Raw genomic sequence first — 13776 nt, 5'->3', positions numbered from 1 at the left:
TGGTAGAAGTAATGAGCGGTTTATGATAACAGTCTATAGTTTGCCATCATTAAAGTGAAAGGGGAACATTATGGCTAATGAAATTGCTCGATTTGTCTGGTTGGTTTTTTGGAGTGAGAGATTCTATATGTACGATAAAAGTGTTTTCTCTATGGTGTACAGGGTTGTTCTAAGTATTTTATCAAAAACTGTGGGGATTTCTGAAACCACTTATTCTGTGTTTAGCCCAAACATTTATAACAGGCTTTGTTCAAACTGTAGATGACCTCAGAATGATTTGTATGTCATGTTTATATTTGGTTTTAAAAGCTCTACTGCGCAATTAAAATCATGCATTTCGATTTTTAATAATTTGATTAAAAATAATAAAAAGTCAAAATCTGCACGTATCTGCCTGATACGTAATAGCTTAGCATGAGAGAGGTTTTGTAGAACTACGCTGGTAAAATATTTCAGAATGTGTTTGTTGTCAATATTGGAATTAAACAAAAAATTGAATAGTGTGTTTTCCTTTTGCATGTTTTGTACTTTTACAACAATGTATATTTCAATTATAAAGCAATGTATTTACACAGAAAGATGTTGTTGGTCATTGGCTGCAAAATGTAAATCACAATTACCGTCCCTTTAAAATGGGAAAATATTTGATCATGAACATACAATCATACATTATGTACATCCATAAAGATGGTTTTCAACCTTGAAAACCAGATACATGACATGTATGATCAAAATGAATGTGTACTGAGACTCGCGTGGGCCATATGTCACCAGGTAAATATACATTAAAAAGAAAAACATTGATCTGAAACGAACTTTGTACGGTGCATGTTTCATACGCTGTATTCAGGCCTGTATGCTTCGTTTTTGAAAGGGCAAGGGCACCCAGGCATTTTCTTTTTGGTAAAGGGCACCCTATGATGAAATTGCAAATTTGTACTGGAGCATTTCATTCAAGGGCACCAAGGCAATGACCAGGGGACACGGAGGCAATCGCCTTCGTTGCCTCCGTGAAGTATCAGGCCTGCTGTATAATACAATGTACACAGCCCTTGAATTTCAATCTTGTTGAAGGGGCACAGCAATGTTTCGCTGGTAGAGAGCAAGTCTCCTTCTATACATGAGGACAATTTTAATTTGTATTTTGAAATTTGCAAAGGGCACCACAGCAAAAGCACAGGGCACCGTGACAATTGCTGTGGGTGTCTTTGGTTATTTCAAGGCCTGTGTTTGTATGTCAACTCAAGGCAAAGCATTTTTCCCTTGTGTCATGGCTAGTGGTTTAGAGCATCAAATTCAAGATTCGGTGGTTAAAGCCAGTGGACACTTTCGGTAAACAGTGTTGTCCAAGGCCCACACTTCGTGTATCACAACTTATAACAAACCTGTGAAAATTTAGGCTCAATCGATCATCGGAGTCGGGAGAGAATACCTGGAAAACCCACCCTTGTTTCTGCACGTTTCGCCTATAATTCCGTACTTCTCGTTGTCAAGAATTTATAATTGTTTTAATGTTTTCTCAAAAAGTAAAGCATTTCATGGAATAATATTTCAAGAGAAATCTTTTACTACTACCTTCTGTAAAACCTGTAAGTTATTTGTTTGTAAATCTGCGAACTTTTTTTTTTCCTGTTCCGAGAGTGTATAATGGATTTAAGTCATCGGAGTATGGGTTTGAATTCCAGTCACGATGACACTTGTGTCTTTGAGCCTGAGATGCTGTACTAAAATTGATTCTCTTTACCCAGGGGTACAAGGTACAAGTATACATACATAAAAGGGCAGAATTCATTGTGTATGAACAAACCGTTGGAACTTAGGCAGCCAGAAGCTGCATGCTCCAGAAGCTGAGAAAGAATAAAGGAATGATATTGGCCCAGACGCCTGAGAAAGGCTTCAGGCCTGAAGTCAATCTCAGATTCAAATATTTGAGTGATAAATTACCTCTTTCTCAAAAACTACATTACTTCAGAGGGAGCCGTTTCTCACATTGTTTTACTATCGCAAGCTCTCCATTGCTCATTACCAAGTACGTTTTTATGCAATATTATTTGACTAATAACCAAACGTGTGCAGTGCCCTTAAGGCAAGACTTCTGAGATTTGTACACAGCCGCCTGCCAAGGACAACCACACCAATCAAGGAAACAATAATGCTCCTGTGTGAGTTAAGTCTGGGATTTGTATGGAAATCAAATGAAACGCATTTTCATTAATCATGTTTGTAGACGTTAATTGTAGACACTAAAGCTTATGATCTTCTATTCTACAATGCAGGACGAGTGAGTGGATTTCACAGAATCTCATTAGGTTAGTGGATGGCTGATATTGATTACTGCTGTATACAGTATATGACTGAAATCAGCACTGTGGCATAATTGAAAACAAAATGGCACGTTTAAAAATTGTTATCATTACCGACTTATACATATGCCTGTGATTTTTTTCCACAGAGCTTGAGTATTCAGTGCTAACACACATTGGTGCACAATTGCCGTGCTTTAAGCACATTGAGGACACAGGAAAAATCCTAATTAATATTATTATTTATTATTATTATTATAATTTATTATTAAATATATTATTTACACAGGGTAGCCTCTCTTATTTCAAACATACATTAAAGGTGATCAAATAATATGGTTATTAGGCATTGTAGATAGCACATTCAGAGAGTGCATTTGCTGTTTTTTTTCTGAATCATCACGACGAAAATATAACTAGGGAGAAGTAAAATTCACACAGGATCGCAAACAACAAATGTTGTATATGTTTTTCTGCTATTTTTTATTTACTGTATTTTAATTTGCAAACTGAGAAAGTGATTTTCATGCTGGGCATGATGAATAAAGATGATTTGAATTGAATGTTCCCCTCTGATTTCAAATGTAAGGTGATAATGGTAATACAGGCATTGTTTGTAGACAGTACATCCAAAAGAGCGCTTTTCCTGTTGTTTTTTTTCCAAATCTTTACAGAGAACTTTCCACCTGGGATCCTGAACGTGGTTCATGACTCGTCCTCAATGCGCGTAAAAAGCTTGCCAATAATGGATGCAGAGATTGAATCAAGGCACATTTGCGTATCCCCCTGAGTTTGCACGCTGTGTGAAAGGCTTTTTAATCACTGAGTTTACTTCTTCGCCTCAGTCACTCAGGAGTGTTCAGTACTTGAATTCAGAGAAAAATCCACAAGACTGTGGGGCTTGCAGAGCTCCAATATTTTTTTACTCAACCAGAATTTATTTGTTTATTATACAAGACCAGAACCACGATGAGTTGTTGAATAAGCACTCAGGGAATCTATTTCAATTGTGTTTTTAAATGTTAAGTGAACTTTGATAATCTTTAAACAGAATTGGAAGATAAATATTTCGTTCACAGCATAGGGCTAGATATTATAAAGCTCTATGATTCCCAGTCAACTTTTTTCACAAAGATAAATTACACAATGATACATTTTTTTTTAATTCAAACGAAAACAACAAGACCACAAAAAGATTGGCCCAACAATAAACTCACAGGCCTGGGACCTGTGGCCCAGTGTTAATTTCGCGCCCTGCCTCACTTACAAGTCATCTGCATGGGAATCAAGGTTTAAACTAAGTCACAAGTCATTTCAGGCTGCACAATTTACTTTGAAATTCTGCAATATTTTCATACACGTTTTGTTTTTATCAGGGCCAAATAACTGCTTCGCCAGCATAAAACATTGCTGACAATTGTTCTGCTAAGAAAAAATTAGCAGAATACCCGACACAGATGGAACATGTGACATGTTATTTTTATTGGTAATCTTTTTTGTACCCAAATGAAAATAAATGTTGATTTGAACTGAATTGCAATTGGAGATGTGTCTTGTGAGTAGTGATTTGTACTGTGGTATCACATTTTGCAAATACCAATATCAGACTGATTGTAAGCTTGGGCGATACCGATTGATTTTATTATTGATATATCGATTACAATATATCGTGATATTTGATAATCGCGATTAATTAAATTTGACATCATCAGTCTTCAAACTCCCAGAGAAAGTTGTAGAAGAGACAGTCATAGCATTGAAAGAGAGGTGTTCTAATGACCTATTCTTCTGGTTTTACTCCAAACCTATGGGGTGCAAGATGTCTCGGCTAGGAAATACATCGCGATACTAAATCGATATCGCGATACTTAATTGATATCGCGTTGTATCGATTTTTTTATTAGAACCAAATCGATCCGATATCGAAATCGTTTCCAAATTAGTATCGCGATATTTGATAATATCGTGGTATCGCCCAAGCTTAATTGATTAAGATCAATCTCAGCTCTTTGTGAAGTTGGCCCCAGCTGATCCGGTAAGAACTTTGAGCTACGTATGTATGTACAAGCCCTTCAGTCTAGTAGAGCCCTGCTCAGTTATGATGTTTGGTAAACAGATGACCAGGAAGTGTTGTGCAGAACACCCTACGTAAATATCTCATTATGAGACAGCTCTACAAGTATTTCTTATTATGAAACGGCCTTACGATAATTTATTTTTCGGTAAAAATTAACATTACAAACGAATGTTCCTTGAAGACGTCCAAGAAAATCTCATTAGTATACTTTTTTTTTCAATTCTAAGAGTAGCCATGCCCTGAGGCAGGCTTGTCACCATCGGTAATTCGTGCTACCACAGTCAACATAATTATAAAATGTTGATGACAATATTTCATAACAGATTACCTTGGGGGAAATTTCCTCGATAACAGAGCTACATGAAAGTTGATATTTTTATGTTCCAGCGACCTGTTCATATTTTATGTAAATTAAACCAGAGCAGAATTGAAGTTTGTGAAGAAAGATCACCATTCAATGGTCAGGTTTCCATCTAGTTTTTTACCCTTTTTTCCTTCGAAAACTGTGGGGAATTCTAGACCCAAATTTTTGTTTGGCTGACGCAAGATGAATTGAAGAGGTCCCCAGAATGTTTTTATACTCTATTGTGACATTTTGATAATTTTAAAAGACTTTGTTTAATTATTTGTGTAAGTTTGTCCTTAAATCTATAAAATGAAACATTGTATGAATTTTTATAAACAAAAATAGTCCCACTTGACTGCCGACCATCCTAATTAACAATTTCAATTACGATCGATCGATGGTGTTTACTTCAATCATGGAGGAAGGGAAATCCATCAATAGATAATATTGACATGCATAGCCGCATGCCATGTAAGCGTGGTTTGGTTGTGAACCCAAAAGCCCAACAAAAACAAACAACACTTTTTGTTTGATTTTTTTTGAACTGCAGACAGCTCTAATAAACTTATACGCATTCATAGTACAACCACAATCATAGTTAAAGGGTGTATGTAACTTATGTAGGACAAAAAACACAATGTCCACATATTTACACTAAACTTATACAGTTTGAAGATAATGATAGTAGAAAGCTTCTCTGAAAATATTACGTGCTGAGGTGCTGTAGTTTTTGGGAAATGAGTAAAACAATGTCATGAAAATAATTTTCGTCTCATGAGCCAAAAATTATTTTAAGCATTTACAAACGTATTTTCATGACATTGTTTTACTCATTTCTCAAAAACTACAGCACCTCAGTAAGTAATATTTGAAGGGAAGCTTTCCACTATCATTATCTTCAAACCCTGTAAGTTAAATGTAAATCTATGGACATTTTGAAAAGGTACACAAATCCTTTAAACAGTGCGATTGTTGAATTCTCTGCAAAATTTTGCAGACTGTAGAGGTGTAGAATTTTGAAAAATAAAATAGATAGTGGCCTGAGGTTTCGGCTCAAACTGAGTGTTTCTCGAAGGCTACAAAAAGATGGTGTAGGATTTTGTAAAAGTGAGGAAGGACCCTATTGAATCACCCAAGGGAGTAAGGAATCAATCTCAAACAAAGGCCTGGAATTTCCTCTTTGAGATGGCACGGGTATTCTCATTTTGAAAAGGGCACTTCCATTGGAGAAGCTTCAAGTCTATTGGAAACATTTGATGATATTAAAAAAGGGCACATCCATTGGAAAATCTTAAAGCCTAGATACGAAACATTTGATGACTTTAAAAAGGGCACTCCAGTTGAAAAACTTAAAGTCTATCGGAAACTTTTAAAGGGCACCAAGGCCAACCCAGGGCAACAGAGGCCATGCCCTCCGTGCAGATCCAGGCCTAAAGGCAACCTATGGAAGGATTTGAGAGGATTTGGGGTGAGGAAAGAAAGCAAAACAAAAAACTCACTTGTTAGCCTCTTCAAGTCTGGCCTCAATTTCCTGTACTTTATGAGCGACTTCAGCTGCCTCCGGGTGGTGCTTAGCGAGATGCTTAATTAAAGATGCCGTCGTTAAATTCCCTTTAAAAATCCCGGAGATTCTTTTCTTCAAGCCTTGCGATAGACAGTTATCTACGGCAGCTGCAAATTACATTTAAATGAAAGAAAAACATGATCATAAAATGTACAGCTACCGATCATTTGTCAGCAAACAGGAGGTTGTTGTTGTAGGATAAGCCAAAAATGTTTTAATGCTTCATTCCAATGAAAAATATTCCCAGGGTGATTCGGGATAATTGGAGTGCACTTTGACTTGACAAAGCTAAGCAAAAACCACTTGCTATGTCATGATACAATTTCTATTTGAGTTTTCACAAAATCAGAAATCAGACTTAAAGGCAGTGGACACTATTGGTAATTACTCAAAATAATTATCATCATAAAACCTTTCTTGATTACAAGTATTGGGGAGAGGTTGATAGTATAAAACATTGTGAGAAACGGCTCCCTCTGAAGTGACGTAGTTTTCGAGAAAGAAGTAATTTTCCACGAATTTGATTTCGAGACCTCAAGTTTAGAATTTGAGGTCTCGAAATCAAGCATCAGAAAGCACACAACTTCGTGTGACAAGGGTGTTTTTTATTTCATTATTATCTCGTAACTTCGACGACCGATTGAGCTCAAATTTTCACAGGTTTGTTATTTTATGCATTTGTTGAGATAAACCAACTGTGAAGATTAATCTTTGACAATTACCAATAGTGTCCACTGTCTTTAAGCAGGAAGAATATTATCATGCCTGAACATAAGAGAAGTTTTATCTTACTTGTCTTTATGGAATTCCCATCTAAGAAAAGAATTTAAAAATTATTCTAGACCTAAAGTCAACAGTTGAACGTATTTGTTTTTATTCAAGATATTACACGGTGAGGTATTACTATTGAATTGAAAAACACAAGACTGCCAGTCATGAGTTCACTGGCCCGCTGCTAAAAAAAAAAAAAATTCAAGCCTGAGATTGTAACAAATTTGCTCTCATATTCGGTACCTTCTGGAGTCCAAGGACAAAACAAAAAAGGGAAAATAAAAGGACTCCACATGGAAATTCTAAAGACCGGGGTGCTCCACAAGAAATTTTGTTTACAAAGTCTATGGGAAAATCTTAAGTACAGGGACAATGGAAAGAACAAAAGATGTCTCCAAAGGGATGCATAGTTGAGAATTGCTGAGCCCTTCCAACTGCCTACACAGACAGTTCATGACCTCAAATTTTGAAGTCCCATAAACTAACAATGACAACAGCGAACCTTCAAAGATAAATGTTGTAGGATCAGTGAAGTAGACAGAGGAATGCAATGCTAAGTGGTCCAGCTAGCAAGCTATTGAATAACTGAACAGTAAACCCTGGATTCCACATGCTGTAAATTATTCAATATGTCACGGTTCACCCCATTCACAAGTCAACAAGCTACAACAAAATTGTCCCCCAAATTTCATTTTGTCTTCATCTCAGGCCTGTACATGTATGCTTTGTTTTTGAATGGGCAAGAGCACAAAGGCATTTTCTCCTCGGTAAAGGGTACCCTATGAGAAAATTGTAAATTTCTACTAGAGCAATTCAAGGGTGAAGACAATCACCTTCGTTGCCTCCATGAAGTATCAGGCCTGTTAAAGGGTGTATGTAACTTTTGTAGGACAAAAAACACAATGTCCACAGATTTACACTAAACTTACACAGTTTGAAGATAATGATAGTAGGAAACTTTCCTGAAAATATTATGTGCTGAGGTGCTGTAGTTTTTGGGAAATGAGTAAAACAATGTCATGATTTTAAGCATTTACAAAAGTATTTTCATGACATTGTTTTACTCATTTCTCAAAAACTACAGCACCTCAGTAAGTAATATTTGAATGGAAGCTTTCCACTATCATTATATTCAAACCCTGAAAGTTTAATGTAAATCCATGGACATTTTGAAAAGGTACCCAAATTCCTTTAAGACATCTTTTCTGATCATTCATGATCATCCTCTGAATGGGAAAAAATAACAGCCTGCAATATGATTCTAGTGGTGAATACATACTCCATACAGTACACAGCAGGCCTAGAAGTACACACAGGCCACAGAGGCATCCGTTGCCCCTGGTCTTGGCCTTGGTGCCCCTTCAAAAGTTTCATATAGACTTAAAGTTTTTCCAATGGAAGTGCCCTTTCAAAATGAAAATGGCCACCTGCTCTTTTAATATGTTCAAAAATGAAATTCCAGGCCTGCACTGAATGGGAAAAAATACCATAATGCATAATATAATTTTATCAGATTAGTGCTATAAAGATGTCCACTTTCCTGAGGAGGGCCCACCATTGAATTTGTCCGCCTGCCACTATTGCGCCTGCCTGCAACTAATAACATCCCAGTGTGGACATTGTTGCAGTATTTGACAGATACAGGATGTACAGTTCACAGTTCTGTGCAGTTGTTCCACCATCCATAAACTAAGCTACTGAATGATTACGAATGAATGACCAGCTCAGAAAGGCAGAGAAGAATAATAATCACCATGAAGCATCTGCATTGAATCATTCACGAGCAAAGAAATAAACAAGAGACAGATACACTACATGTTTTCTTGAGGTATGGGGTTGCTAACCCCCAAGACTCTGTGTGTTTCTATCAGACTTTTGCAACTCTACTTCACATGTATCTTCCATCTGAATGTTCGCAATAAATTGCGCCCTCTACAGTTTGCTGAGCAGAGGACAATATTTTGCAGTGCATCAAGGTCGACATGTCTTTGTCGTCTGGCAGTGCCCACCCAAAAGTTTGTTTGGGGTTTGCAAATCAGAAAGGATATATATTTGTCTGTGTTTAAATAAATGTATATGTTTAGAGGACTTAGGTACCTTCTGGTGCACTACTGTATGGTAACAGAAAGGAAAACCTTGTGCAGAAATAAATAAACTTCATGAATACAGATAAAGTTAACTACAAATTGTCTTCTGTTGAGTCCTTGTATTTAAGCGAACCGTACGAACTGTATAACGTTCCTAGGAACATGAACACAACAATATTCATGACCGTTAAAAGCTCTCAAACTACCACGTGAGGTTCTAAAAGTGAGATACTGAGGCAAACAGTCCAAATGGAAATGGCTGGGCAAACATTTGCCCCAAATGGTTCATTTTTTAAAGCCATTATACACTTTCGGTAAACAGTATTGTCCAAGTCCCACACTTCGTGTATCACAACTTATATATAAAATAACAATCCTGTGGAAATTTAGGCTCAATCGGACATCGGAGTCGGGAGAAAATAACGGGAAAACCCACTCCTGTTTTCGCGCGTTTCACCGTGTCATGACATGTGTTTATAACAACTCCGTAATTCTCGTTAACGAGAATTTATATTGTTTTACCGTTTTCTCAAAAAGTAAAGCATTTCATGGACTAATATTTCAAGAGAAGTCTTTCATTATTACCTTCTGTAAACCCTGTAAATTATTTGTAAATCTGTGAACTTTTTTTTTTTTTTCTGTACCGAAAGGGTCCAATGGCTTTAAGCTTATAGCATACTATGCATTCAGAAATCAACTGTTCGGCACTGTTTGGGTTGCTGACATTTAACTGTAGACAAAAGAACTGGCACTTGACTGTGGTTAGACATAACAAAGGAGTGTCAGCCTGTCCAGAGATCAGGGCCCAATTTCATAGAGTTGCTAAGCACAAAAATTTGCTAAGCATGAAATTTCTTCCTTGATAGAAAACAGGGTTACCAACCAAATTTCCACGTGATTTTCAGGATAAGCAAACAACAGCTGAATACCAGTTACAAGCAATATGCAACAAATGGAAATTTGGTTGGTAATCCTATTTTTATCAAGAAAGAAATTTCATGCTAAGCAAATTTTTGTGCCTAGCAGCTCTATGAAATTGGGCCCAGGGCATGGCTGTAAAACGTTATGAACATTTGTACTTGAAGTGCTTAACATGTGGTCTTAGAGTTCCATGAACTTGCCAGCCAGACGACATTGAGATAATTTGTACTGGTACTTTATTTTATAACTCCCTCAAATGCCCAGCAACTCTGCTTAACACTGTAGTGTAAATATGAGGCTAAATGCGTCATGTGTCACACATGATCACTTTACCTGTACAACTCATGAATGCACAGGTCTTGAATTTCGCTCTTGAAGGGGCACAGCAGTTTCCCTCTGGTAAGGGGGCACTATACTATAAGAGGAAAATGAAAATTTGTACTGGAACTTTGCAAAGGGCACCACAGCAAAAGCACAGGGCACCACGCCAATTGCTGTGTGTGTCATGGGTTATTTCGAAGCCTCCATGCCCCCTGCTGGTCATTGCCTTGGTGCCCCTTTGGAATGCTCGTGTGTCCTCATAGGATTACCAAAGAGAAAATGCCTTTGTGCCCTGTGCCCTAACCTGGCCTTATACAAAACGAAGCATGCAGGCCTGTTGCACGCATTTTGTAGGAGTCAGAAAAAGAGTAGTCCGAGTTACATGCTGCACATGTTTCTTTTGCATGGCCATCTACTTACCACATAATGAAATAATGCTTCCGCTATCTTCATGCACAAATTTACGAGTAACTGCCTCTTCCATAATCTGTTTGACCTGAAATTACACAACAAAATGATAATCAGATAGGAATTAAGAGCTGCTTTGCCTTTTTTAGTACTAAATTCAGAAATTTATAATTAAATAAAACAGTATTTAATTTACTCAAATAATATATATAATTCCTTTTTCTGACAGGATACGGAAATCTTTCTCTAAATTCAGCCAAGTACAGGTCAGAAGCTATCGAGGAATTCTTTTTTGGCGCTTGCTTTGCCAAGATGAGTGCAAACTGCAAAAGTTAAAGTAGTACCCTTGGCAATCAAATTCAGCAAACAACAAATCTGTGAAAATTTGGGACTGATTAGTCGTCGAAGTTGAAGAGAATAATGAAAGAAAAAACACCCTTATTGCACAAATTTGCGTGCTATTGAGAAATTACCTCTTTCTCAAAAACTATGTTACTTCAGACAGAGGGAGCCGTTACTCACAATGTTCTATTCTGTTAGCTATGGCCATTGCTCGTTACCAAGTAAGTTATTATGCTATGCCAACAATGAGTTTAAGTAATTATCAATAGTGTCCAGTGCCTTTAATTTAATGTCATTTTAAATCCTGTTAATGAATATTTGTAAACATAACCAGCAAGAACAACACTAACCCATGAAAGCAACTGTCAATCACTAGGAGTCAGGACGGACTGGTGGGAGTATTTTATTGTTTAAACTTACACATTAAAGATGAGAAAAGGCCCCTAACTAAAAAATAAAATGAAAATTGAAGACTGAACTGAATTAAGTGAAATGTCAACAATGTAATGTTACATGTAAATGTAATGACTTCAGATAAGGATTTTCTTTTTAACCAAAAACCAGTTTACTACTACATCCCAAAACACCATCCATCCCTGGTCCACCACTGCAAGAACTGTCCAGTTCATTCACCGGCGGACCCACCCCCTGGCCACTTTGCACCGCATGCACAACCAACCTGACATTATTTATATAAACACAAGCAATTTTTATATTCATTTTTTTGCTTACCTCTTTTTTAACGGTCCTAATGAGCTTTTCATGATGCTCCTTATCTACAAAATAAGTAAACAAAACACAAGCATGATTATTAAAATCTCAGCTCCGTATCTGTAATTCATTCAGCTACTAACTCCCAGTTATTCCCAATTTTCAGTCATGTTTTGTTTTGACATTCACTTACCTCCGTTCATCGTCGTGGTCGCCATTTTGTTTAATACCAACTTTCAATATCGCCCCCGCTTGCTGAAATCCTACGTTCCGTCCGGGCACACCACTCGGGTCGAGATATTTTCACACAAAATTAAACGTGTGCTTTACTAAATTATGCACAACATTGGAATTTGACTTGAACATAATTTGAGCAGGAAATCAAGTAATTACAAGCAACCTTGGCGTATACTTTAAGTATAAATCACGGTCCATATTTTTTCGTGAGTTCCAGGCATCGCGGAAATAATGGAGCATTAATCCGCTCGTCTCTGCATCTTGACGGCTATTTCATGTTCCAAATCGACTTTTACGAGAACAGTCACACACTCAGTGGTGTTGCAGTGACGTTTCTAAGTTGAAATAAATTCTGGCAATTATCTGTGATCACTGGAGTTATTGGGGCGAGGGCTTCATTTGTCATAAATGATCCATTCTTTATCAGATTTTGCTAGTTTATGAGTCAAGTAAACAACCAACGATATGAACCCTCTGTGATCCTTGCGCCATGCATGGGTGAATGAATTCCCTCCTCCTCAATGCTCTGTTTGAGTAATTTTGTATTAGATGAAATCAAATGAATTAAGTTAAATAAATAAATGGTTTTTGTTATTATTAAATAAACAATCAAATCAATAGATAAACAAAGAGTAATTTCACAAAATGAGAATGAAAACAAATGTAGAAATGAATTATATCTTTCCCCGCTTAATCCCCCCCCCCACCACCACCACCAAAAGAGGGAAGAAAGCGGCAAGTGACCCATAAAGAAGATGATAAAGAATTACTGCCTCTTGAATCAAAAATAAGAAGTTTCCTTTGATATGCACATGCCTTAAAACAGACACATAATATTTACAAAATGTATCCAAAAGTGTACTCTGGCGCAAACTACAAAGGAATGTGCAGAAGCAATTTTTTTTTTTTTTTACAAAGCAAGCTTACATGTTTGAATTGTTTAATCATATTTAATCAGCTTCTGACATTATCACAAATAGTAGGCCAAATGATTGTTATTTGTACGTTTTTACTATTTTCAAAACAAACAAAACGGAGGCAAAAATAGGCCTATTTTTTATATTATAATGAACAAGTATATTATGGAGGATATAGACTGAACTTAAAGTCGTCCACAAGAGGGCGTTTTGTACTTTGTTTAAGATGTGGTGTCTAGCTCGGAATAGATTGAGTTGAGTTGAAATGTCTCATTATAGAGTTCCACCTATTGGCAGGAGTAGGAGAGGCAGCAGTTTATTCTGAAGACCTAAGTTTCGTTCACTCCCAAACTTTAACCCCCCTGCAGAAAATACAAGAGTGTGTCATTAAGACAAAAGGAAACAAATTGTCCAAAAAATAAAAAATAAATAAACAGTTTTAACTGTCTGCTTATCTCTCTTACTTTTTTGTATATCTATGGTTGCCATACATATTATAGCCAAACAGAATTAAAGAATTATTTTCTGATTGTATCCCAAGTGTCTAACAATTTTGTAAAAAAAATGAGTTTGTTCAGATAAGGGAAGAAAGTACACGATTTGTTTTCTGAACGAGCTACCAAATGAGTATCCTTGAGATTTTATTTAATAAAACATAAAATCGTCTAAAATCTAAATTGTTCAGAAAATTCACATTAGTGAAACAGCAAAAGGTTGGAAGATGCCATCTCCCGCAGCCATGGGCCACCTTGGACGACGCTTAATTCCTCC

The 13776-nt window shown here is 36.7% G+C and overlaps 1 protein-coding gene across 2 annotated transcripts in view; it reads right to left on the bottom strand.

The window, feature by feature from the left end:
* Positions 1 to 12293, bottom strand: part of LOC139938290 (small G protein signaling modulator 1-like) — a 55364-nt gene extending 43071 nt beyond the window's left edge. For both annotated transcript variants that reach the window (XM_071933706.1, XM_071933707.1), the window contains exons 1-4: positions 12045 to 12293; positions 11873 to 11916; positions 10811 to 10886; positions 6226 to 6397 (exon numbers count right to left, since the gene is read on the bottom strand). In XM_071933706.1, coding sequence (XP_071789807.1) covers positions 6226 to 6397; positions 10811 to 10886; positions 11873 to 11916; positions 12045 to 12069 — 317 coding nt within the window. In that variant the 5' untranslated portion in view covers positions 12070 to 12293. The remainder of the gene's footprint in view (positions 1 to 6225; positions 6398 to 10810; positions 10887 to 11872; positions 11917 to 12044) is intronic.
* Between the last annotated feature and the right edge of the window lie 1483 nt (positions 12294 to 13776).

Source organism: Asterias amurensis, chromosome 6 (assembly GCF_032118995.1).
Source record: "Asterias amurensis chromosome 6, ASM3211899v1".
Lineage (NCBI taxonomy): Eukaryota > Metazoa > Echinodermata > Asteroidea > Forcipulatida > Asteriidae > Asterias > Asterias amurensis.
This window is presented reverse-complemented; position numbering and strand designations above follow the sequence as displayed.